Below are 24,463 nucleotides of genomic sequence, written 5' to 3'. Positions count from 1 at the left end.
ACTCAATAGAACAGCATTTGAATTATTTGTTTTTTGAGGGCTTGAAGAAGTTAATTATGAAAACATCTAGCCGTATAGTTTATGTGGAAGGAGAAGAATAGTTCTTAGACTTTTCTATATTATTTCAAGATTTTGACATGGGAAAGAATGAACAGACCAGAAATAACCCCTAACATATACAGTCAGCTAATGTTAGACAACGGAGCCAAGAACACTCAATAGGGGAAAAAACAGTGTCTGCAACAAGTGGTGCTGGGAAAACTGGATAACCACGTGAAGAAAAATGAAATTAGAACCCTATCTTACACCACTCACAAAAGTTAATTTGAAATGGATTGAAGACTTAAGCATATGACCTGATACAGTAAAACCCCTAGAAGAAATCAAAGGGAAGAAATTACTTGACACTGGTCTTGGCAATGACTTTTTTGGATATGACACCAAAACACAAGCAGCAAAAGCAAAAATAAACAAGTGGGACTACATAAACTAAAAAGCTTCTGCACAGCAAAAGGAACAATAAACAAAATGAAGAGGCAAGCTAGCAAATGAGAGAAAATATTTGCAAATCATATATCTGATAAGGAATTAACATCTAAAATATATAAAGAAATCATACAACTTAACAGCAAGAAAACAAACAATCCAATTAAAAAATGGGAAGAGGATCTGAATAGACATTTTCCCAAAGAAGACATACAAATGGCCAACAGGTACACGAAAAGGTGCTCAACATCACTAATTATCAGGGAAATGCAAATCAAAACCACAATGAGATATCACCTCACACCTGTTAGACCGGCTATCATCAAGAAGACAAGACATAACAAGTATTGGTGAGGATACAGGGAAAAGGGAACCAAATTTGGAAATGCAAATGGCTCAGCCACCATGAAAAACAGTATAGCAATTCCTCCAAAAAAAAAATAGAACTACCATATAATACAGCAATCCACTCCTGGGCATATATCCAAAGGGAATGAAAACAGGATATTAAAAAGATATCTGCACTCCCATGCTTATTGTAGTATTATTCACAATAGCCAAGACAAGAAAACCACCTGAGTGTCTGTCAACAGATTAATGGATAAAGAAAATGTGGTATATACATACGCAATGGAACATGATTCAGCCATGAGTAAGAAGGAAATCCTGCCATTTGTAACAACATGGATGGACTTTGAGGGGATTATGCTAAGTGCTGTGTCAGACAGAGAGAGACAAATAATATATGATCTCACTTATATGTGAAATCTAAAAATGCCGAACTCATAGAAACAGAGACTAGAGTGCTGGTTTTCAGGGGCTGGGGTTGGGGGAATTGGGGTGATGTTGTTTAAGGGTACACAGCTGCAACTAGTAGATAAATAAATTCTGGAGAGTTAATGCACAGAATAGTGATTATAGTTAAGAATACTGTATTTTAAACTTCAAAGTTGCTAAGAGACTAGACACAACAAAAAAGAAATGATAATTATATGTGTGAAAAAGGTATTAGCTAATGCTACAGTGGTAATCATATTGCAATATATAAATGTATCAAATCAACACATTGTACACCTTAAATTTACAAAATGTATATAAATTATATCTCAATTTTTTAAAACTTTTATTTTCTAGGTCACTTTAATAAGATAATTTTTCCGGAAATTCATCCATGCCAATCTAATTTCCATATTTGTGTGAATAGAGTTGAAAAAAGTATGTTTGTAAAATTCTTCAAAATTTCTCTGTACTATGGTCATTCCCTTAATTCAACTCTAAATTTGTGTATTCTCCTCTTTTTATATGAAGTAAATTAGTGATCTTTCTCTCTACTCTCCCCCACTTCTCTCCCTTTCTTTCTTTTTTCATTTTAGAATAATTTTTCTTCCCAAAGTCAACCAAGGTAATAAAAATATAGACTTCCAAAACATCTTTTGAAATGTTTACTACACAAATGTGTCCATGTGTTTATTCATGTATCTTCTATATATGTATATGTACACATATATGTGTCATACATTTTAAAAAATATTAACACTACATCTGGACTTTCTAGTAGGACAGAGTGAGAGTAGGGTATATCAGGCAATTAGAACACACTTTAATTACTTTGTACACAAAATGATTTCTATCAGAAGGACTCTACTTTTTCCACTTCTATTTACCAATGTTCTGTACTTTTTAAATGTTCTGGGCTCTTTTATTTGCCATCTCAGGAAAATGACACTAATGACGCTGTCTAGTGCTTTCTTATGGCTATCTGTATTTCTTTGTTTCTTATACTGTAAACAATGGGGCTAAGCAGTGGTGTCAGCACTGTATACATCACAGTCATCAGCATGTCTTCATGGAATGAGTCAATGTCCTTGGCCTCAAATAGACAAAGCCAGCAAATCCATAGTATATGGACACCACAGTGAGGTGGAAAAAGGAAGTGGAAAAGGCCTTATACATCCTCTTTTCAGAAGGCTTCTTCATAACTATGAACACAACGAAGACATAAGAAATCATAATTAAAATAAACCTGCCCACCAACACAAAGTCAGTGAATGCAAAGAACCATTTTCTGACAAGAGATATAATCACAGGCAAGGGAGATCACAGGTGCAATGTCACAAAAAAAAGTGCTGGATGCTATTGCAGTCACAAAAAGACAAGTTGAATACTATGAGGACAATCCCCAGAGACGTTAAAATCTCAAAGACACAAGAGGCCATCATGAGCTGAAAGAAGATCTTTCAGGTTATCAAGATGGGGTAGTGCAGTGAGTTGTGAATAGCAGTGTATTGGTCATAGGATATGGCAGCTATGATGAAGCAGTTGTTGCCTGGCAAGCCAAAGAAGAAAATCATCCATGTAGCTCACTGAGGAAGAGAAATGGTCTTGCTGTCTGACAGCAAGTCCACTAACATGTGGGGGAGGATCACCATAGTGATACAGTTTTCTGAAAAGTACAGGCCAAAGAGGAAAAAATCCATGTGGGTGTGAAGGTTGTGATTGAGCTTGATGGTCACCATTATGGGCACATTTACAGCCAGGATGTTCAAACAGGAGAATAAAATCACCACAAAGAGGAGACTCTGCAAGTCTGGGAAGGAATGTGCTCACTGTGGAATGATTGTCCATCCTCCAGTTGGCCTTGGTATCTTTGCCCCAAAAGTTCTGATGTTCTTGAGGTCAAAACTTTGAAATTATTGTAAAAATGTCCTTCTGGACTTGAACCAAGGGCACCTGGACAAGTGTAAGACAACTCTTAAGGAGAGAGCCTGAGAAAAGGGAGCTAATTCCTTTAAATCGAAGGTTAGGGCTCAGAGTGATGAGGAGAAAGATTCTAGTAGGAGAATCTGTATAAATTCCATAGATTAAGCCAACATATCTTTATGAAGACTTCTCATTTGGCATCCATTCTCTAATTGATAGTCAGGATCTTCATAAAAGAGGGAAATATGAGGAAATTGCTTATGTTCTAACCTACAGGAATATAAGAAACACCATCTGTAAAATGTTTACTTGTTATGTAATCATAGTCTGGTACATGGGAGGAATCAAAACGTTGACAATAACATCGATTCCTTTTTTTCAAATTTTGGAAAAGAACAATTTCTGAACGGCTTTTAAAACTTCTTTGCAAGTAATTGTATCTTCAGATGTCTTCCCCAGGTCTCAGCAGCTGCCAGGCTACCATGTCAATGAGTAGACATGATAAATAAATTTATAGAGTTGAAATTTGTACAGTTATCCTATACTTGACAGTAAATTAAGGCTTGAGATATTCATTGAGAGTCTCCTTTCCAGGTGTATCTTGGAGGCAAAATTGTTATGGAGAGATTCCTCCATTCCAGAATGGCATATTTTTGTCTTGATGTCCTGATTAAGTCTTGAGCTGTCAGGAAAACTTCCAGGATAGTTTCTGAATGATATACTTATGGAAAGCATTGCTTTGCAGCACAGCCTTGACAGAAATTAACTCAAGTGACTTAGAATATTTTACCCAGTCACGTCTCTATCTCTATCAGTTCTTAAAATATCCACTCTATGTCTCAGATGGCAGCATGTAACACAAGAACTTTCCATCCAATGTGGGGTTCAGTTTCGGGCACAGTTGTCAGGGAAGGAAAGGAAGACAGCAAGGAGATAAGGACGTGGGATTGAGGAGTTGAGAAGAAAAGAAAGTTATACATTCTCACTCCCACCCACTCCGTTTTCTGCCCAGCTTTTCCAATAGGAAAAACCAAAAACTTCAGGAGAAACTGGTACATCTAGATTTGGAAACTCTCAGTATGATTGTTATTCCTTTTCCATTTGTATTGATGATAAATCCTACTTTCCTTATAATACTCAGGGGAACTAGTAATGGAGAATATGACAATGTAACATTTTCCCCATTATTTCCTGTGGCCCTCTCAGTCCTGGAGGAAAACTTCTGTGGGAGATGTTTGTGGCCCAGCATTTTGTGATAAATTCACCATGTTTGTGTTGTTCCACTTCTATAGACGGAAAGAAACAGTTGATTTCTATCCCTGGAACCCCATTTCCAAGTATGGCAAACTACCACTCTTGCAGGGAGATGTAGTGGACTTTGAATTCTAATTTCTTTGAAATAGCAACAAGACCTACAGGAATTTGATGCTGCTTCTTGATTTTAAACCACTTTCCTGACTCTCTTGTCCCTTCCCCTTACCAAAACTTTGAACAGTAGACACTGTAAATCAATCTACCTCCCAAGAGGCACCCTGGGGACAGCTTGGTCTGTGTTAGCAATCATCCTTTCCCACTAGACTGAACTGGAGGGTTGTTCTGGTAGCTACATTTAATCACTGCTCATGAGTCATTGTCCAAATGTGGAGAAATGGTACATATTTATCAAGTCTTTGGAAAAGTACATTTAACTTTCTTCCAACCTAATCAGAATAAAAGTCAGCACTGATTCAGCTTTTTAATGTCATCTTCTATGAAGATACTGTTATTTTATTTTATTTGTCAGAAGCTTCCTTTTTTATTTATAATATTACTTTTTTATTGTGGTAACATTAGTTTATAACATTATATAAATTTCAGGTGTACATCATAATATATTTCAAATGCTGTGTGGATTACATCATGTTCACCAGCACAGACTAATTATAAGCCACCACATACATGTGCCTAAATACTTCTTTTACCCTCCCCCCTCCCACCTTCCCCTCTGGAAACCACCAATCCAATCTCTGTTGCCATGTGTTTACTTGTTGTTGTGTTTATCTTCTACATATGAGTGAGATCATATGGTATTTGACTTTCTCCTTCTGACTTACTTTACTTATCATAATACTCTCAAAGTCCATCCATGTTGTCACGGCTGTATATCATCATTTCTTATGACTGAGTAGTATTCCATTGAGTATATATACAAGATCTTCTTTACCCATTCCTCCCTTGATGGGTACCTAGGTTGCTTCCAAGTCTTGGCTATTGTGAATAATGCTGCAATGAACATAGCGGTGCATGTATCTTTTTGCACTTGTGTTTTTAAGATCTTTGGATAAACACCCAACAGTGGAATAGCTGGATCATATGGTAGATCTATTCTTGATTTTCTGTGGAATCTCCATACTGTTTTCCATAGTGGCTGTCCCAGTTTTCACTCCTACAAGCAGTGTCTGAGGGTTCCCTCTCCAAAACTTATTGCTTCCTGTAATATAAGAGCACACAACATAATTTTTTGAATGAAAGAATGAATGAAATTACTAATGTTCTATGTGAATATTTCCAGAAAGATGGTTAATAGTGTTATGAAGAAAATGTAGCATGCACATATCTTCAAAATTGAGGGGAGGGTTTCTGCTGTCTGTAGCTCCATTTTCTAGAATGAAATGACACTGTTATTTACATTACTCTCCTGTAACTGACTTTCATTGCATTTGGAAGAGCAGTGGATGAGGATAATAGCAAATATAGACTGGCGATTTAGGGGAGAGTGACACAGAGCAGCAGCAGCATGTGCCCCCTCTGTCTTTTCAGGTCATATCACAGGCATCCATAGCAAATCAATGATATGAACTCAGAATTCGCTAACTGTCTTCTGAATAGATGCATAAGAAAAAATACCAATTTCTAGTAATCAAGACCATTTATTACGAAACAGAAATCTGAGCACCAGGAGGAGCAAGTGCAATAAGGCCCACAGAAATTCAGTCTGTATGAGCATATGACTGGCAATGATGGTTAAGGGTTATAAGTAGTCCCTCTGGAAGAAGTAATCTAAGCCTGTAACCAGAATCTGATGTTTATACTTTATTTTTTTTTTAAATTTTGACTGTGCATGAAAGAGTATATACAGTCTTCATTCCTGTGCATGCATTGAAACTTAAGTTCTCCAAACCTCAGAAAGTAATTCTTATGCATATGATTTAGTGAGAAATGATCTCAGGGAAAACTTTAAGGGTGATAGAGAAGCAAGATGAGGCATGAGGAGAAGCCAAAGATGTGGGCTTTGCTGAAGTATACCTTTAGTCTGATCCCACAAGGATCAGAGTTGTCCTACCTTGTAACAATAGAATTTTTTTGTGGTTGTTGTTTCTAAATCACTGTTTAATTCAATTGTTGGCCATAGCCCCCCCCCCCCCCGGGAGTGATGACATGCATTCCCAGATATTTTCAATCAATTACTTTCCTTTCAGCCAAGAGTAGTTCTTGAAAGAATACATTAGCAGTTGGCTTTCAAAGTTTAGTGAAATCTTCACTGAACTTTTAAGGGAGATCAAGGAAAGGCAAAAAGCTATCTATATAATTTAAACAGTCCCAATTTATTATTATCTACAGCTACCTAGATTGCTACACCACACTGGTTAGCATTGAGTTCTGGTATCCAGTGTAGACCGTTCAAAGTATGTGTCTCTCCTTGCAAAATTCATTCTTAATGATTGTAATTTCTTTCTTGTTTTTTATACATTATTCAAGATTCAAGCTTCTTGGATGAGGTAACATTTGTGCTAAGCCTTAAAGAATGGGTGAGAGTTTGAGTGAGTGAAGTTAGGAGAAGAGATTTTCAGGCAGAGCAGCATACAGAATAAGGAACGTGCACAATTTAATCAGGAGGTAGTGTGTTAACTGCTTTGCCTCAAGTATCGAGGTTAGGAGAACAGACACTGGAGATAAGCCTTGGTAGCACATTAGGTGGAAGATGGTGGAAGACTTTGAAGGCCAAGCTGATGAGAGTGGCAATTAGGAGCCATGTGTGGATATCACGTATGGCAGTGCAGAATCGGGGATTTGGATGAAAGGGGATTTTCCTCTGCAACAAACTCTTCTACAGCAGAGTTGCCTCTGAGAAAGAAGTCACAGTGCTTATACTGTGTGTTGATCTTCTTCCTACTCATCTTCTTCTGAATGTTTCCCAGGCAATGGCTCCTCATGACATGCCATTCCCTTGTCTTGTGTATAGGGAAGAGGATTCATGAGGGATTTGGCAAATTTTCAGAATTATAAAATAAATGATATTGTGCAGGAAGTAAAATATCCCTGAGAATAGACCTACATCCCCAAAAAGATTTTTAACAAGTTAAAGTTCCATTATTTCAGTTTTTATTCAGAGAATAAGTGCAAATATCACTAAAAAGTCTCTGTGGTATATCAGGATTTTAAAACATTTTTGAAGACATCACATTGGATAATAAATCCACAGAGCATAAAAGTGCTGGTTTCTAAAGCAGCAGTCTCAAGATAGTAGTCTCCAGTCGCCTAAGGACTCTCATTAAAACCTTCATCATATTGAACTCCATCCTTAAGGAATGCAGAAGACACAACCTTTTATGTTGTGGGAAACTCTAATGTCAGAGGGGACTCATCACAGGCATCAAAAGGGAAAAACTTCCTTAAAACTTATCTGTGAATTATGAGATAATGAAATCAAAGGAAGAATTGCAGAAAGCCATACCTGAGTTGTGAGACCGTAAATTCTTCTTCCAGCTTAATACCTCATGAGTTTAATAGATTGGTAGGTGATTTTCCTTCTGTACAAGGTGGGAATTAGATTTTTTTCTCTTTACAGTGAATATTATTCTACATTTTCTAATAATCTAGTACCTGTAGATGCTAATAGTCTTTTGGTAAATATTAAGGAAACTATTGGAAAGATAAGTTGGAAATTAAGAGTGTTGTCAATTCCCTGCTTCTGGTGGAGATGGAATCCAGAAAACTGCATGGGCGAAATTTTGAAGAACTGCAAATAGAGAATAGGATGGCAAACTCAAGGCAAAATCCAGGTGAGTAAAGAGGGGATGGCCTGGGAAAAACAAACAGGGCTGAAAAAAATGTTATAGCCCTCTTGTTCTCCAGTGCCTGACAAGGTCACTGAGAAGAATGGAAAGAATGCCATGCTAACATAATCTTCTATCACTACGCCACTATTAGAATATGAAAAAAAAACAGAGTCTTAAAGTCAAACGTATGAAATGAAAAAGATCACAAAATTAAAAAGTTCTTGACCAAAATTAATGAGAAATATGGTGAAAATTACATATATTCTAATATCCTGGAGATTTCTCCTTGCAGAGTCTTGCCAGGAACTTGCAGTAAATATGGATGGAATCTCCTGGGCATTCTGATATGCCCCTTAGTACCTAATCACTTGTATAAGTCAAATGTGATTTAATAGTACAGTAAATTAGGGGAGTAGTTAAAATGAAAAATTATAATCTGTTTCTCTTATACTGTAAACAACTACTACTGGCATTTTCAGAGGTTTCTTTGTTCACCATTCACAAATTCAACTAGTGAGCATGTAGAAAGCTTCTATACAAGCATTTACACTGCTGCATGACAAGATTCTTAAAACTTCTTTAGAGAGCAGCCAGCTATCTTTAGTACGTGTCCAAGTAAAATAAATGGTAAATAGAGCAAAGGTAAAGGATTATGGAGGAATTAGTAAACGAACCACAATAATTATTATGAATGGATTTCTGGAGAAGATGGAATTCCATTTTTTTCTATGGTCATTGAAAGAATCTTATTTAAAAACCTACATTCACTAGACTTATGAACAAGACAGGGGATACAAAATTTTAAAACTACTCACTGCTTATCTACAATAGGAGTCAAGCTTTAAAAAAAGGAAAAAAGGAAAGAAAAAGAAAACCTTATTTCAATAAAATAGGATGTGAATCTAGAAGAAATGACTAACATAGGCAGGGAAGTTTGGGTAGACTTTTGAGGGGAAGTGACATTTGAATGGTCTTTTCAAGAATGCTAGGCCTTTAGTTTCCAGGTCTTCAAAACAAAAGGGACTGTATTTGAAGAGGAGTAGCCAAAGAATCTCACCCATGCCAGAACCTGGTTTATATCTCATGATGATGGACTCAATACTGATTCTTTAATGGTATGATATTTGGGGGGGAACGTGAGAGGATATGAATGTATTTTGGCATGTGGTAAGTATGCAAATTATTGTGCTCAGAAGGACTGTGATAGATTGGAGATGGTTGCAAAGTCTTTCTACTTCTCTCATTGAAAGGTGAGATCTAATTTCCCTCCTCTAGGATATGGTCTGACGTTAGTGATTTGTTGTACCAATTGGAGACACTGCAAATGATGTACTGGGTCTCCTGAGGCTAGGTCATAGGAAACACTGAAGCTTCCTTTTTAGTCTCTGGGGACAGCTGCTATTGGAGTCCTAAGCCACCATGTGAGAAATTCAACTACTCTGCTGGTAAGACCATATAGAGACACTCTAAGACTGCATGGAGAAGGACAGGCTTTCAAGTAATCCTTGCCAAGGTGCCAGACATACAAGGGAAATCGTCTTGGACTCTCTAGACATGCCAGATACCATCTGAATATAACTGATTCCTGTTAATGCCATTTGGAGGAGAAGAAATGCTGAGTCAAACCCAAACTTAATTCCTGATTCACAAAATAATGTAATATAATAAATTGGTTTTGTTTTAAGTCACTTAGTTTTGAGTGATTTGTTATGTAGTAATTGACAACGTGAACATCATTTTTCTCAGCTAATAAATGACATCCCATTCACATTCACTGGTTAATCTAAGCCAAAATTTTCTGAGGTTTCCTCAACTCCTTTTTTAAATATTTAACCTCCAGCACTAATCCATCAGCTAGCCCTTTCTGGTTCTTTAATTAAACCATTTCTTGAATAGACTGATTTCTCTCTAATCACACAGCTGTACCCTAGCCCAATGCACCATCATCTCAATTCTTGACAATTAACTCATTGGTCCCCAGCTCCCACTCTTCCCTGCTATAATCAATTTTTCATACAACAACCAGAGTGATCTTTAAAAACAGTCACATTCGATTAGACCTACTTTTTTAAAACCACTCAATGGCTTCTCATTCCTTTTAGAATAAAATCCAAATGCTTTTCCACGGTCTATGAAGCTCCCCATAATCTAACCCTTTTCAAGTACCTCTCTCCTCCTGGTTTACCATGGCCCCTTTATTTCTTGAAATGATTAGGATCTTTGCACTTATCATTTTCTGTCTGGCAGCTTTCCCCCACTCTCCATCTCAATAGGTCTTTCTCATTTTTCAACTTTCCACTCATCTATACTCTCCTCCAAGTGGCCTTCCTTGTCACTTTCTCTAAGGTAACGCTACCCACACCTCCATAGTTACCCTTTATGCATCATATCAACCCAATCGACTTGTCTCTTTCATACCACTTATCATGTTCTGTATTTATAGTGTTTATTTATTCCTTAGTCTCTCTCCTACTAAAATCTAAACTGCATGAGAACTCTGTTCTATTCATCAACATATCTTTAGTGTTTGCTGAGTTCCCAGAATATAATAAAAGCTCAATAAGTATTTTTGAAATGAATGGATAAATGACTATTACATATCTACCTGTAAAATGACTTCAAGGTCTTGATCAAATATTTCTCAGAGACTTTGAGATCACAATGTCAGGAAATTATCAATGTTTAAGGTCCCTACCCCTACCTTCTCCCTGAATTATTCATAAACATGCCAATAAGTACACGTAAATCTTAACAGATCTGGAAATTACAGTTTGTCACTGGTCTTTGACTCAAATCAATTACCAGTTAGCAAAACCCAAATGATACCTGAGGTAAAACACAGAACACCTATGAACACTCTGATCTCTGAGATATGGATCCAAAGTGTCCAGAGGAAAGTTAATCTTTATATTCAGGACTTTAGGATTCACATAATTGAAGCTCTGAGATGTCATGGGAGTCAACATATGCCTGGAATTTTTACAGGATAATTTCAACTGCTGTTTGTAAAAAATCAATATTACATTAACACCTCAAAAGAGGCTCAGAGCAAGAGATGATATTGTCTCTTAGCTCAATGGTACCAGATGCCTGAAAGGGTGAAGGCCATATATTGCTGAAACCATTCCTGCTTTTAGAATTCAACAATATCAAGTGGAAGTCTGTAAATCTGAATAGCCTTGCCCTGGTAAACATTTTCCTATGATATGATAATGGAGCAAATAATCATTAATGACTCAATGGGATTCTAGTAATATATCAGTATCTTTAGACTTTTATGATCACCAGGAGGTAGAGTGTGACGTAATAGAAATATATCTTTGGTTTCTGCCCCTGGTTCTGGAGACAGAGCTCCTAAAATCCTTGTAATTTCTTGAGTGATAGGGGTGCTAGGAGTATCAATTGTTCTAATATTTGGTCTTTGACCCCAGTACCGGACACAAAGCTCCTAAATCCTCTGCAATATTCTGGGTGATAGGAGCATCTTTCGTTCTAATGAGATGACTCTTGGTGGTCTCTGGGATAGCCTCAGGATGGAGGCTGGTCACCAGAAAGACCAAACTATGATTAGAAGCTTGAAATTATTTGCCCACACCATATTCTGAGGGCGGGCGGGGGGGGGGGGGGGGTAGGACAAGGGCTGAAGATTGAGTTAATATTTGTCATAGAGCCTCCATAAAAATCCTAAATCACAAAGTGGAGAGTTTCTGAGTTGTTAAATACACCCACGTGCCAAGAGGGTGGTACACTTCAACTTATGGTGATAGAAGCTCCTGCCCTGGGGACACTTCCAGAACTCCTGCGATGTATTTCTACATCTGGCTGCTAATTTGTATCCTGTATAATATCTTTTATAATAAACTGGTAAATGTAAGTAAATGTTCCCATGAGTTTTGTGAGCCATCTCAGCAAATTATCAAACCTGTAAGAGGATTGTGGGAACCCTTCACTTTGTAGCCAAGTTGGACAGAAGTGTGGATACCCTGGGGACCCATTGCTTGCTATTGGTGTCTGAAGTAAGGGCAGGCTTGTGGGACTGAGTCCTTAAACCTGTGAAGTCTGACACTACCTCCTGGTAGTTACATCCAATTGAATTAAAGACTAGGGCATCAGATTAATGTTAGGATACTTAGAAAATATTGGTTTTCCACTTGGTTGGTAGAATGGAAAAAACACCACATATTTGCTGTTAAAAGTGTTGTGAGTAGAGAAATAGTTTTCCTTCACCCATTATTTAATCATTTCACATTTTAATTTATCCATTCGATCTTTTAGTCTTTGTTAGGTATTTTCCACTTAAAATTTGCAAAAATATTGTAGATACTCTACATTTTTACTTAGCAGTATATTATAAATATTTTCCATTTTGTTAGATTTTATTCTTATATCTTCCAATCTTCACTTCTCTCACTCCTTTACCATGAGACAAAGACTTTTATGGTCTAAATCTTGCTTTCCAAAGCTCTAAACAGTTGTCCCAGTATATGCTTTGAGTAGGGAGTTCCTGTATTCCAGAAAAATCTCTCCTCACTCTTTCCTGTCTCATAGTGATGATGTAAATGAGGGCAGACCATTACTCAAGAAAAACATTTAGTGCAATCTTTGACAACATTTCTATCTTTTTCATGTGTTCTAATTTCTTTATAAATCCACACTATAGAACTATGATTTTTGTTAACATATTAATTGTAATGCTTAGATTTAAAGTACCATTTTCAATTCCTACAAATAAAGGAGACTACCTTATGCCAAATGGGACTATTTGTTTTTCACATGTGTTTAATTATGGATAGACCTCTAGTCAAATCATATAATTGTGGTGTCCAGACATGATTTCCTAAGAGATGGGAATCAGTCCAGTTTTCCCAACCTCATATTTTTTTGGAGTCTTCACAACCTGGACATTCTTAGAGGTGGAGTTTGTTCAAAAGAATGATACACAGTAACAGCTTAGTCTTGATTACCCTGCTCAAAGCCTCTAGATCAGTAATAGTGCTAAAGTCATTAGACCACCTGTGATGTTATAGTATAAAGTGCATAGAACCAGAGGATTTGCTTACACGTTTCTCCAAATTATTTGATCTCTCTAATATTTAGTAGTCTAATTTGTAAATTGAGGTAAATTACAATAGCAACATCATGGGATTGCTGTGAAAATTATATGGAGAAACATAGCAATTTTGGACCCAGACTTTCGCATTCAAACACTGGTCCCACAACTTTTTTTTCCCGCATTTTATTTATTTATTTTTAGTTGCAGTAACATTGGGTTATTACATTATATAGCTTTTGGATGTACATCATAATATATTTCAAATTCTGTGTAAATTACATCATGTTCACCACCCCAAAACTAATTATGGTCCATCCCCTCACATGTGAGCCTAATCACCCATTTTGCCCTCCCCTCTTCCCCCATGGTAACCACCAATCCATTCTCTGTTGCTATGTGTTTGTTTGTCATTGTTTTTATGTTCTACTTATGAGAGAAATCATACAGTATTTGACTTTCTCCCTCTGGCTTATTTCACTCAGCATAGTACCTTCAACGTCCATCCATGTTGTCAGAAATGGCCAAATTTCATCATTTCTTATGGCTGAGTAGTATTCCATTGTGTATAAATACCACATGTTCTTTATCCATTTGTCCTTTGATGGGCACCTAGGGTGCTTCCAAGTCTTGGCTATTGTGTATAATGCTGCAATGAACATAGGGGTGCAGGTATCTTTATGCCTTTGTGTTTTCAAGTTCTTTGGATAAATACCCAGCAGTGGGATAGCTGGATCATATGGTAGATGTGTTCTTAATTTTCTGAGGATACTTCATACTGCTTTCCATAGTGGCTGCACCAGTTTGCACTCCCACCAGCACTGTACAAGTGTTCCCATCTTTCCATATCCTCTCCAACATTGGTTGTTTCCTGTCTTGTTAATTATAGCCATTCTGACCAGAGCGAGGTGATACCTATTGTAGTTTTGATTTGCATTTCCCTGATAGCTAATGATGTTGAGCATCTTTTCATATGCCTGTTGACCATCCGTATATCTTCTTTGGAGAAATCTCTGTTCAGATCTTTTGCCCATTTTTTAATTGGATTGTTGGTTTTATTGTTGTTGAGTTGTATGAGTTCTTTGTATAATTTGGATATTAACCCCTTATCTGATATATGGTTTGTAAATATCTTCTCCCAATTATTAGCTTGTCCTTTTGTTTTGTTGATGGTTTCCTTTGCTGTGCAGAAGCTTTTTAGTTTGATGTAGTCCCATTTGTTCATTTTTTCTTTTGTTTCCCTTGCCTGGTCAGACATGGGACTTGAAAATATGCTGCTAAGACTGATGTCAAAGACCGTACTCTAGAAGTTTCATGATTTTGGGTCTTACATCCAAGTCTTTAATCCATTTTGAGTTGATATTTGTGCAAGGTGTAAGGGAATGGTCTACTTTCATTCTTTTGCATGTGGCTGTCCAGTTTTCCCAACACCATTTATTGAAGAGACTCACCTTTCTCCATCGTATGCTCTTGGTTCCCTTGTCGAATATTAGCTGTCCATAAATGTGTGGGTTTATTTCTGGGCTCTCGATTCTGTTCCATTGATCTGTGTGTCTGTTTTTGTGCCAGTACCATGCTGTTTTGGTTACTATGGCTTTGTAGTATATTTTGAAATCAGGGAGTGTGATACCTCCAGCTTTGTTCTTTTTCTCAGGAATCCTTTGGCTATTGGGGGTCTTTTGTTGTTCCATATAAATTTTAGGGTTCTTTGCTCTATTTCTGTGAAAAATGTTGTTGGAACTTGGATAGGGATTGTGTTGAATCTATAGATTGCTTTAGGAGGTATGTGGTCCCACAACTTTCTAGCTGCATGATTTGGGGCAATGTTCTTAACGTCTCTGTACCTCAGATTATTTGTTTGTAAAAAGAAATAATAGTGCTATTTCACAGGGTTTTCATGAGGGATAAACCAGTTAATATATGCAATGGCCTTAGAACAAGGCCTGGCACATAGTTAGTTCAAATTATTGTTTGCTAAATAAATTAAATTTTAAAAAGTACTTGGCACCTAAAGGTGTTCAATAATAATGATAATTACTCCTATCATTATACTGATTTCAAGGTCTCCCTCAAGTAGTTTACAAGTATATATAAGTGAGAGTTAAAAAACGTGTGGTTTCACTTTAAGCAGTTAGCATTTTGTAGGTCCTAAGTGTGATGCTGGTAAGCAAAAATTTTACACGTCACCTGAAATGCTAAGAATGGATCCTAAGAATATATTCTGACAATTGTCTTTCTCAGAGCCTCCTTTACATCTCTGTTCCTCAGACTGTAGATGAGGGGGTTCAACATGGGGATCACCACTGTGTAGAACAGAGACACCACCTTGTTCTGGTCAATTGAGTAGCTGGACTTGGGCATGACATAAATGAAGGTAATAGTTCCATAGTAGAGAGCAACTGCAGAGAGGTGGGACGTGCAGGTGGAGAAGGCCTTGTGTCGTCCTTCAGTGGAACGCATCTTCAGGATGGTGATGAGGATGCAGACGTAAGTGAGAGCTATGACAAACACAGTAACCACGATGATGGAGCCAGAAGAAATAGAAGGGATAATTTGAATAATGGAGATATCCGAGCAGGCAAGTTTCAACAAAGGGGAGAAATCACAGAAAAAATGATCTATTTGATTTGGTCCACAGAAAGACAGACGCAATAGACAGCTAGTAAATGTCCAAGCATTCACACACCCACCCAGATAGGAAGTCCCCACAAAGAGAATGCAGATTCTCGGAGACATGTGGGTGGAGTAGAACAGGGGAGAGCAGATGGCCACATAGCGGTCATAGGCCATGGCAGCCAGCAGGAAGCACTCAGCTGTCCCAAATGTGACCACAGAATAGAGCTGAGCTTCACAGATAGTGACTGGGAGGGCCATTTCATGTCCAAGGAATCCTACAAGCATTAGAGGTGTGACTGATGTGGAATAGCCGATGTCCACAAAAGCCAAATGGCTGAGGAAGAGGTACATGGGAGAGTGAAGCTGGGAACAGCTTCTTATTAGAGTGATTATGCTTATATTGCCTACTAAGATGGCAGCATAGATTCCTAGAAATATCACAAAGAATATGACACAGAGTGTGGGGTCCTTTGTTAGCCCCAAAATGATGAACTCTGTCACACTGGTGCGGTTTCTCACCATCTCTTTTGTGAATTTTTCCTGTTGAGGAAAATGGGAATGTTCATTAGTTTTGTGCTTTCTTTCAACGCATTCCTGGTGTTCTTTGATTATGCCTCAGACTCATTTACAGTGATTTCGTCCTCTGCCCAGCCTGTAAATATGGTGCTCACAGGACCTTTTTTCTTTGCATAAAAGGAAAAAGATATGATCTCACTTTCTGGGATCTCAGTTATATTCTTTTCTTTATCTAATACTTATTTTAAAACACATCTCTAACCTTGTCTCCTAAACAGATCTCTCTCCCAAGGTCCAGAACTACAGTTTCAATTATGTATTGGAAGTCTCCAATTGGAAATCCAACAGATACTCCAAACTCAGCTTCCTCCATACTAAACTCATCCTTTTCTTGGACCAGTTTTCCTATATTCTATATCTGTGGAATGACAAGACTGTCCACCCAATCTCTCACGTCTGAAATGTGAGAATCATCCCAGCCTTCTTCTTCTCATTGTCCCACATCTAATAAAAATCCTACTGATTCTACCTACATTTTAGCTCCCAATTTTATTTCTTCATCTCCTCACTTCCATTCGTAGCGTCCCTACTTTAGTCAAGGCCCTGGTCATTCTCCTCTTTATTGTATTTATCTGTTTACCTTCTGTGTTCATTCTTATCCCCTTAAAATTCACAGTACATCTGCCACAGTGATCTCTTGCCAAAGTGAAAAAAATAGATGATGCCAAAGGGATTCTTTTAAGTCTTTCAGTGCTTTCTCAAGCCTTCAAGATGAAACCTAACCTTTTTAGCACAGCACAGTGCACACTTTCTGATACATGCCCTGCTGTAATTAATGATTGGGAAGTGTGAAGTGTAAATAAGCAAACAACAACAAAAACCATAACCTAGTATAAATAACGGCAATCTAGACATCTTCAAAACTGTGTGTATGTTTCTGCTGTATGTATCAGAAAGTGCTACATACATACCAGAGAGATTGCTGGTCTCTCAGGTTATTTCCATCCAACATGCACTCATCCAACCTTCCTGAACCATTTAGAGTCCCCACAAGGCAGTCCAGTCTCTTTTGCCTTTGTTCCTTTTTCTCCTGTTTGGATAGCTCCCAACCTCCCACCATGATTACTCTGGGTTATTTGTACTCATTCTTCAAGATTCGTTTCTCTCCAAAGCCTTCTCTGACTTTTAAGCATTAATCAGATAACTTTTATTTGTGTTGACATCAGTTTTGAAGATGTCTAGATTGCCATTATTTATACTAGGTTATGGTTTTTGTTGTTGTTTGCTTACTTGCGCTTCACTCTTCCCAATCATTAGTTACATATTCTTGTCAATAACTGTGTATTTTATCCCTGTATCACATAACTAGTGCATGGGAATAAAATGCGCTGAAGAAAAATTTGTTAAGAGTGAATGCATGATTGTTGTAATGAATATGCTGTGGGGTACCACAGAGAATATAACTGGGTTCCCTGTCCAGAGGAAACAGGCCTTGTAGAGAAGAAAGACACTGAAGATAGTAATAATAGTATAAGCAAAGTAATAGCTTATTTTGATTCTAAATAAAAATTGTACAACCATGTTGGTGAAAAACACTTTAAAATTCAAAAGAAACATTACTCTCAAATCTGGCTACTATCACACAGGTCAAGTATTATACATTTGGTAATTTTTTCCAGGAATTTTTCGCTTTGGATATATTTTAAGATAGCTTTTTATAACATTGTAGATAAATTTTTCATACTGGTATTTTTACTTTACGTTTCAGAAGAAGAATTTTATAACATTATATTTCTTCACAAACATAATTTTTGAGATCTGCATGATAATGCATTGAGTGACTAGATCTTAATTTAATCATCCATTAATTTTGCACATTTAAATGTTCACAACTTTTTACTATCAGAACTACTAATCCCACAAATTGGATGAAGCGTCAGGAGGATAAAATAAAATGTAATACATTTTTAAATTAATTCCATTCCTAGGTATTTTTCTTAAGGCATAACTCAAAAGAAGTAAATTCTATGCTCTAAGGTAAGTGTATCTCCGTGATTTGCAATCATGAAAATCCTAAACCAAGGTGCTCAATGGTCAATGTTTTGTTGAGTCTTGGCTGCATTTTCATTAAAAAGCTTATTACCTTCATGTATTGCCCTTGTGTTGTGACAAAGGCAAAGTTCCTGTGTTTTGAAGCAGTCCTGAGACAGTAAAATTAATGATAAATAATAAGGGAAGACCCAGAGAAATTACTACAGTCTAATCCAAAAATTCCAGGGCATACTAAAGATTCAGTGAAAATTAGAAAAGAAAGTTATATTTATTAAAAGTATAAATTTTTTAAAATATTTCTTTCAAATATTATAAAATAAAAAGTTTTAAATTGCAATTTATTTTAGTGATCTGAAAATTTCTCTCTTGCCCATATTTTCTTTCCATTAATTTCAGCTGAATAGCAATTCCTACAGGTAAGATTTACAGATTTACAAATACTTTGTGCATGCATTTTCTTTTAATTTTTTTACATGTAATTAACAACTAAAGAAAAACTCACCAACAAATCTTTAACAATCCTTCACAATCTATTTGGATTTATTTTAATTTGGGGGCATTTGTAAGTAGTATTTACATATTTGTAATCATAGTATATATTACATTTTGTGACTTACATTTTTCCTTAATATTGTCAGTAAAATAATCCAAAATTCCTGAGTAATCTTCATAACCAAAATACTAGATGGAATATATATATCAAACTCCTAGTATGGTATTCACAGAGTTTCATAATGTATCCCTGATTACTTTTCTAAGCTTATCTCCCCAGATATGCTTCCTTGAAACTTTTGTGCTTTTAAGAGTCACGTTAACATGACACTGGAATTTTCTGCTCAGTGTTATTGGTTCTAATTTTCATAGAAAGACTGCTAACAACATTATGTCAGTTCTTAAGATTTTTAACATTTATCATAAATGATAAATAGTACCAATTATCTTCAAAGTGTCTTAATTTCTTAAAAATTTAATTTTTTTTACTTTAGAATAATAAATCATTTAGTATGTCCAATGGTGGGACTTAGTTCTTTGGCTGAATGAATTGTGAGGTATAATGAACTGAATAGGTGAGAACCTGCAGCTCATTAAAGAGTGTGTTCTATCTCTTCTCTGACTGATCTTCATTAAGTGCACTTAGATTACTGTAATAACAGGCAGCTTACTGCCATTGGTGTTACTTCTATCATTAAAAGTCTGTTTTTAATCTTTATCAACTGATCCCTTATGAGTTTAATGGTACAAACCATCTCCTTTCTATTAAGAAAACTTCAAAGTATTTGAATACAGCTAGTGTGCCTATGCTGCCTTCCTTCTTCTAAAATTAAGCATCTGTAATTCCTTTGGCCACTGTACCTGTGGCCAACTTTTCAGATCACTCCCAATTTTCCTTGAAAGCCTCTGAACATACTCTGGTCTGAGGAATGGGGCCAAGCACTAAGCAGCATTAGTACTGTTTGCCTTCTGACTGAAGCTGTGTGAGCCTCAATCTGTGCTGACAGCAGAGTCATGGAGACTGGAGCCAGAAAACTCAGATCCTGGGCCACCTTGGGACAGCTGTTTTAACTTGTACCTGACACTTAATTTCTCTGACTCGGTTTTTCCATTCATAAATGGGAATAATTGGCCCTATAGTGCAGCTTTGTTGTGAGATGAAAAGAAATGAAATCTGTAAAGTACTCAAAGGTGTTTGGTCATACGTGGTAGGTAAAAAACTATTTTTCATTAAGTAAAAATGAAGTGTTGGTAGATTTTCGATTATTTAATTTTCAATGAGAAGCATAATATAATTTTTTTCCAACACTTGTCAGGAGAATTTTACCACAAATCCAGAAAAAAGTCAGGAAGTACAGTAGCTGATGCCTTCTTAGCTCTGAACTATGCCATCCAGATGCATAATACGACAGCTGATTCTTGTTTCCTCTCCACTGGTCACCTAGAGTTCTTTTTAGAGCTCTTTCTTTTGGCATCCCATTAATGCTTGTCCACCTGGGTCAGGATCTCTGACTCTCAGCTATCCTTTCATTCAGTGCATGGGTCACTTTTGATGATGAAAAGAGGGCATAGGCAAGCCTCACCCAACCTGAATATTAGGTGGTTTCTTCCTGATTTCCTTTTCAGAGTTTCAGTTACACAAGCTTAGCAGTGGCTTTGGCTGCCGCAGACCATTTGCACTGCTCTGAGGACTGCTGGGCAGTTTGGTTTGGGTGCCCAGAATGTCCATTCTGCCGTGCATCTCTTGCTGAGGCTACAGTTTCCACAGGGTCAAGAGCTAAAGTTGGTGAGTTTCTTTTATTTCTAATTTCTCCCTGAGCAAGTAAAAATTTAAAGAAAATCCATGAACGTTACACTCACCTTTCAGAACCAGAATTGTTGATGCTGAATTCCAAAGAGAACTTTATAAAGCAGATGTTTTCCACTGAGTTTTATAAGTATAGTGGGCTGAATACTCGACAATGTAAACCACTGAATACTCTGATGGGTCAAGGAACATAGTTACGTACATGGTGTGAGGATGAGGGTGGGTGTCTTTGTGTGTGTGATGAGAAGGAAAGGAAGGCTTTAACGGAACATGACAAATCCCCTAAGGCTGTTATTCCTAGCCCCTTTGAGAAAACGGTCCTTGAATTTGTTGTGGAGAAATGACTTGTGGAGCCGAGTGACTCATTAAGGCCAGACTACCCTCCACAAAGGGGCACCTATACGCCATGATGTTATTTGAAATTCCTTCTTCCTTGTTTAATGAAAATGAAGGGGAAAGTTCTTGGTTTTTCCCGAAGCATGCCCAACATTCAGGACAATTATCCTGTCTGCTTGATTGGTGTCAGTAGGATGATGCCCAGGTACTTTCTAATTAAAATAAAATTTGATTTGAATTGAAACGGAGCATTAGAGTTGAAGGAGGGAACAGTGAGGAAAAAAATTATTACTTTGACTTAGTGACTATTTAGCTGTAGAAAAAAATTAAGACGATGTTTTCTGGAATTCAGTATACACAGGGTTGTCTCCTATTTAAGTGCCCTGGAACTCATTTCTTCCCACTCATCAATAGAACAATGCAAGAAGTTCTTCTTACACATCAAAGCACCCATATTCCCTTGAAGCAGCAGGAAATAGCCAAGTACATTAGGTATCTCACCTTTCTTTACATGTCTCTAAGGGATACCTTTGGATCCATGATTCCTGTGGCTCTTTTGACAAGTTCTGGTGAGTAGAGGCATCTCAAAGTGATTTATTTTGCTTATGCAGCCACCATTTTTCACCCTCAAGTTCCATTCAGAGTTGAACTCAATTACTTCTTGCACCATTCCTTTGTCCCAGGCCCTTCTAGGATTGTCTGATCCCATGTGGGAATTTGTCCTTCAGCCTAAAACCATCAAAATATTTTCTGCAGTACATAAGCTGCCTCACTTCATCAGTCCTATTCAAAAGTACTTAAAATTTTTAATAGAGTGGATTCCAACATCAGAATAATAAGAAGCAGGTGCCAAATCTCCAGAACTATGGTTGTCAGAAGATCTGCATCCTGTTCAGTTCTTCTTCAACATGAAATTGATTTATTGGTCTTTTTGGTCAGTGGCTGTGACCAGTACTCTATAAGCTCTGAGAATTTGTACATCCATCATTCTTTTAATCATTGGTTTATACAGCCTGTCAACCAACTAAATTGGGTCCCCACTCACCAAAGCACAAAACAAAACAAAACAAAAAACTCCAACCCATATGGAATTTGTCACATAATGTAAGCAGTAGTCCAATGAAGACATCTAGAAGCTGTTTCAGAAATGTAGGAGAAAGAATGACTAACTTTGCCTCTTCCCTGGTCAAGGAAGTTGGCATAAATAGAAGGTCCAGGTATTAACAAAAGATGTATTTCCAAGTATCCTGGTGGAAGCTTTGTCCAGAGACTTGGACAAAGAATTATTGCACTAGAAATTTGACTGGACATGGAGACAAAAGTCAGTGCCAGCAGGGCTCTAATTCCATTTCTGTAGATAAAACAGTCCCCTTAACTGAAGGCATTAGATAATGGGGAGAAAGCCATGGAGTTCTATGAGTAAGTAAGCAGAAACAAATCGCAGTCCACTGTTACTCAAAATGTAGTCCATGGACTGGTGCCAGTTGGCAGTTTATTATCAGTCCATGATGCAATAAGGACAGAATTTGAGGGTAACCATGATACCAACACTGATATCAGTTTCCCTACATTAAACCCAGCATATATGGGGTTAAAACCAAAACACTCATTCCCTGCTTGCTCCCTGGCTTCCTGGATCCAGAATCCACTATCCTCTATGGAGACATACACCACCAAGGACAAGCATCTGGATTCATTATCTCCGCCCCACAAAGAGATACAGGCTGATGGGAAAGCTGCTGACCAGCAAGGTCATGGGCTCCCTCCTCTCTGCAAGTAGTCTCAAGGCCAAAGACAGGCTGGTGGGAAAGCTCCAACTAGCAAGGCCATATGCTCCGACCTCCCTTACCTAAAACCCCAAATAAAAACCCTTCCTTTTAGCTTTTCAGGGAGTTTTGGATTTCAGCATTTGCTGCCCTCTCTCCTTGCTCAGTGCTGTGCAATAATAAAATTCCTACTTTCTTCCACTACACCCGATGTCAGAGATTGGCTTGCTGTGCAATGGGTGAGGAAACTCACTTCAGGTTCGATATCAACCATTTATGCTTACTGACAGACGAGGAGTGTGGGTTCATGTCTGGGAACTGAACCTGGGCTGCTGAAGCAGAGGGTACCAAACTTAACCACTAGGCCACAAGGGCTGGCCCATTTATGCACTTTTTATAGCAATTTGAGAGAGTAATTTAAGTTTGTTGAATGTAACAGTTAAAACTTGGGTTCAGGACCAGCAAGCTGGTGTAGTGGTAAAGTTTGCATGCTCCAATATGGTGGACAAGGTTCCCGGGCTTGGGTCCCAGGCATGGACCTAGTACTGCTTGTCGAGCCATGCTGTGGAGGGATGCCACATAAAGTAGAGGAAGGTTGGCACAGACGTTAGCTCAGAGCCAATCTTCCTCACACACACACACACACACACACAAAATTGAGTTTATAATTTTCTATTTTAGTTTTTCTTATTTAATATTTTTAGAAATTCTGGCTTTTTATCTTTCTAAAAATTATCAATGCGTGGAGACTTGGAAAAAAAATGATGCTCTAATTGAATAGTTTAAAAAACAAATGTGGCCTTTATAACCAGAAGACCTGGGTCCAGTTTAAGGTGTATGAACTCAGGAAAACTGTTTAACCTCTTAGAGACTCGATTTCAATATCTATAAAATGGATTTAATAATTCCTATCTCATATGCTGGTTATAATTTTAAGTGAGATAGCATATAATTACATATAAAAGTTAATTGAAGTTATTTATGTGTCTCAAACATGTGACAAATAGAACAAAGTGACTCAGTTTGTTGACTCTGATAAATCACATTCATCAAGTTGAGAGATTATTACCTTTTGCAGATTATTCTACTTCCTCCTCAGTCCCAAACTTTTCCTCCTTTGAGATTTATGGTATTCCAACTGTGGCACCTCCTGTCTGCCCCATTGATCTCCCTGCTTCTCCTCATTCCCTGAGGACTTTAGCACCTGCATCACAATTTTCCTCTCCATCTCTGTCTTTGTCATCAGCAAGGGCAACTTCTAACCACTTGAATGTCTTAACCGATAACCTGACCTCAAACTTCTTCTACTTTCTTGACTCCAATAACTTTCATTCATCCACACTCTACTTATGAAAATTCTATCATATTTATACCCTAAATCTCAATAATTATCAGTTCTATTCCACCACTTAAATAGAAATACATAAAATTAAAAATATGACTTTAAGTCCTTATTAGACAAAGGCCAACAGAAACAAACATGTAGTCCAACAAAATCAAGTTTATTGGCTCAACGCAGAGCGAGAGGGCTCTTCAAAGCACCTTCATGTTTTTCAACAATGGCGAGAAGGCACATGCCTTCTGAAAAGTTTGGATTCTTATT

General features: G+C 37.4%; 1 protein-coding gene and 1 pseudogene across 1 annotated transcript; both read right to left on the bottom strand.

Annotated features, from left to right (window-relative positions):
* Window positions 1-2,224: 2,224 nt before the first annotated feature.
* LOC106843920 (olfactory receptor 10T2-like) lies at window positions 2,225-3,111 on the bottom strand (annotated as a pseudogene).
* Window positions 3,112-15,483: 12,372 nt separating this feature from the next.
* Window positions 15,484-22,730, bottom strand: LOC106843919 (olfactory receptor 5P1). Its single transcript, XM_014861176.3, has 2 exons — window positions 22,720-22,730; window positions 15,484-16,399 (listed from the first exon to the last, which is right to left on the bottom strand). The coding sequence occupies exon 2, from the start codon at window positions 16,240-16,242 to the stop codon at window positions 15,484-15,486; it is 759 nt and encodes a 252-aa protein (XP_014716662.3). The 5' UTR covers window positions 16,243-16,399; window positions 22,720-22,730.
* Window positions 22,731-24,463: the final 1,733 nt, after the last annotated feature.

Source organism: Equus asinus, chromosome 20 (genome assembly GCF_041296235.1).
Source record: "Equus asinus isolate D_3611 breed Donkey chromosome 20, EquAss-T2T_v2, whole genome shotgun sequence".
Lineage (NCBI taxonomy): Eukaryota > Metazoa > Chordata > Mammalia > Perissodactyla > Equidae > Equus > Equus asinus.
Note: the sequence above shows the minus strand (reverse complement) of the source record. Positions and strands in the feature narration are given on the sequence as shown.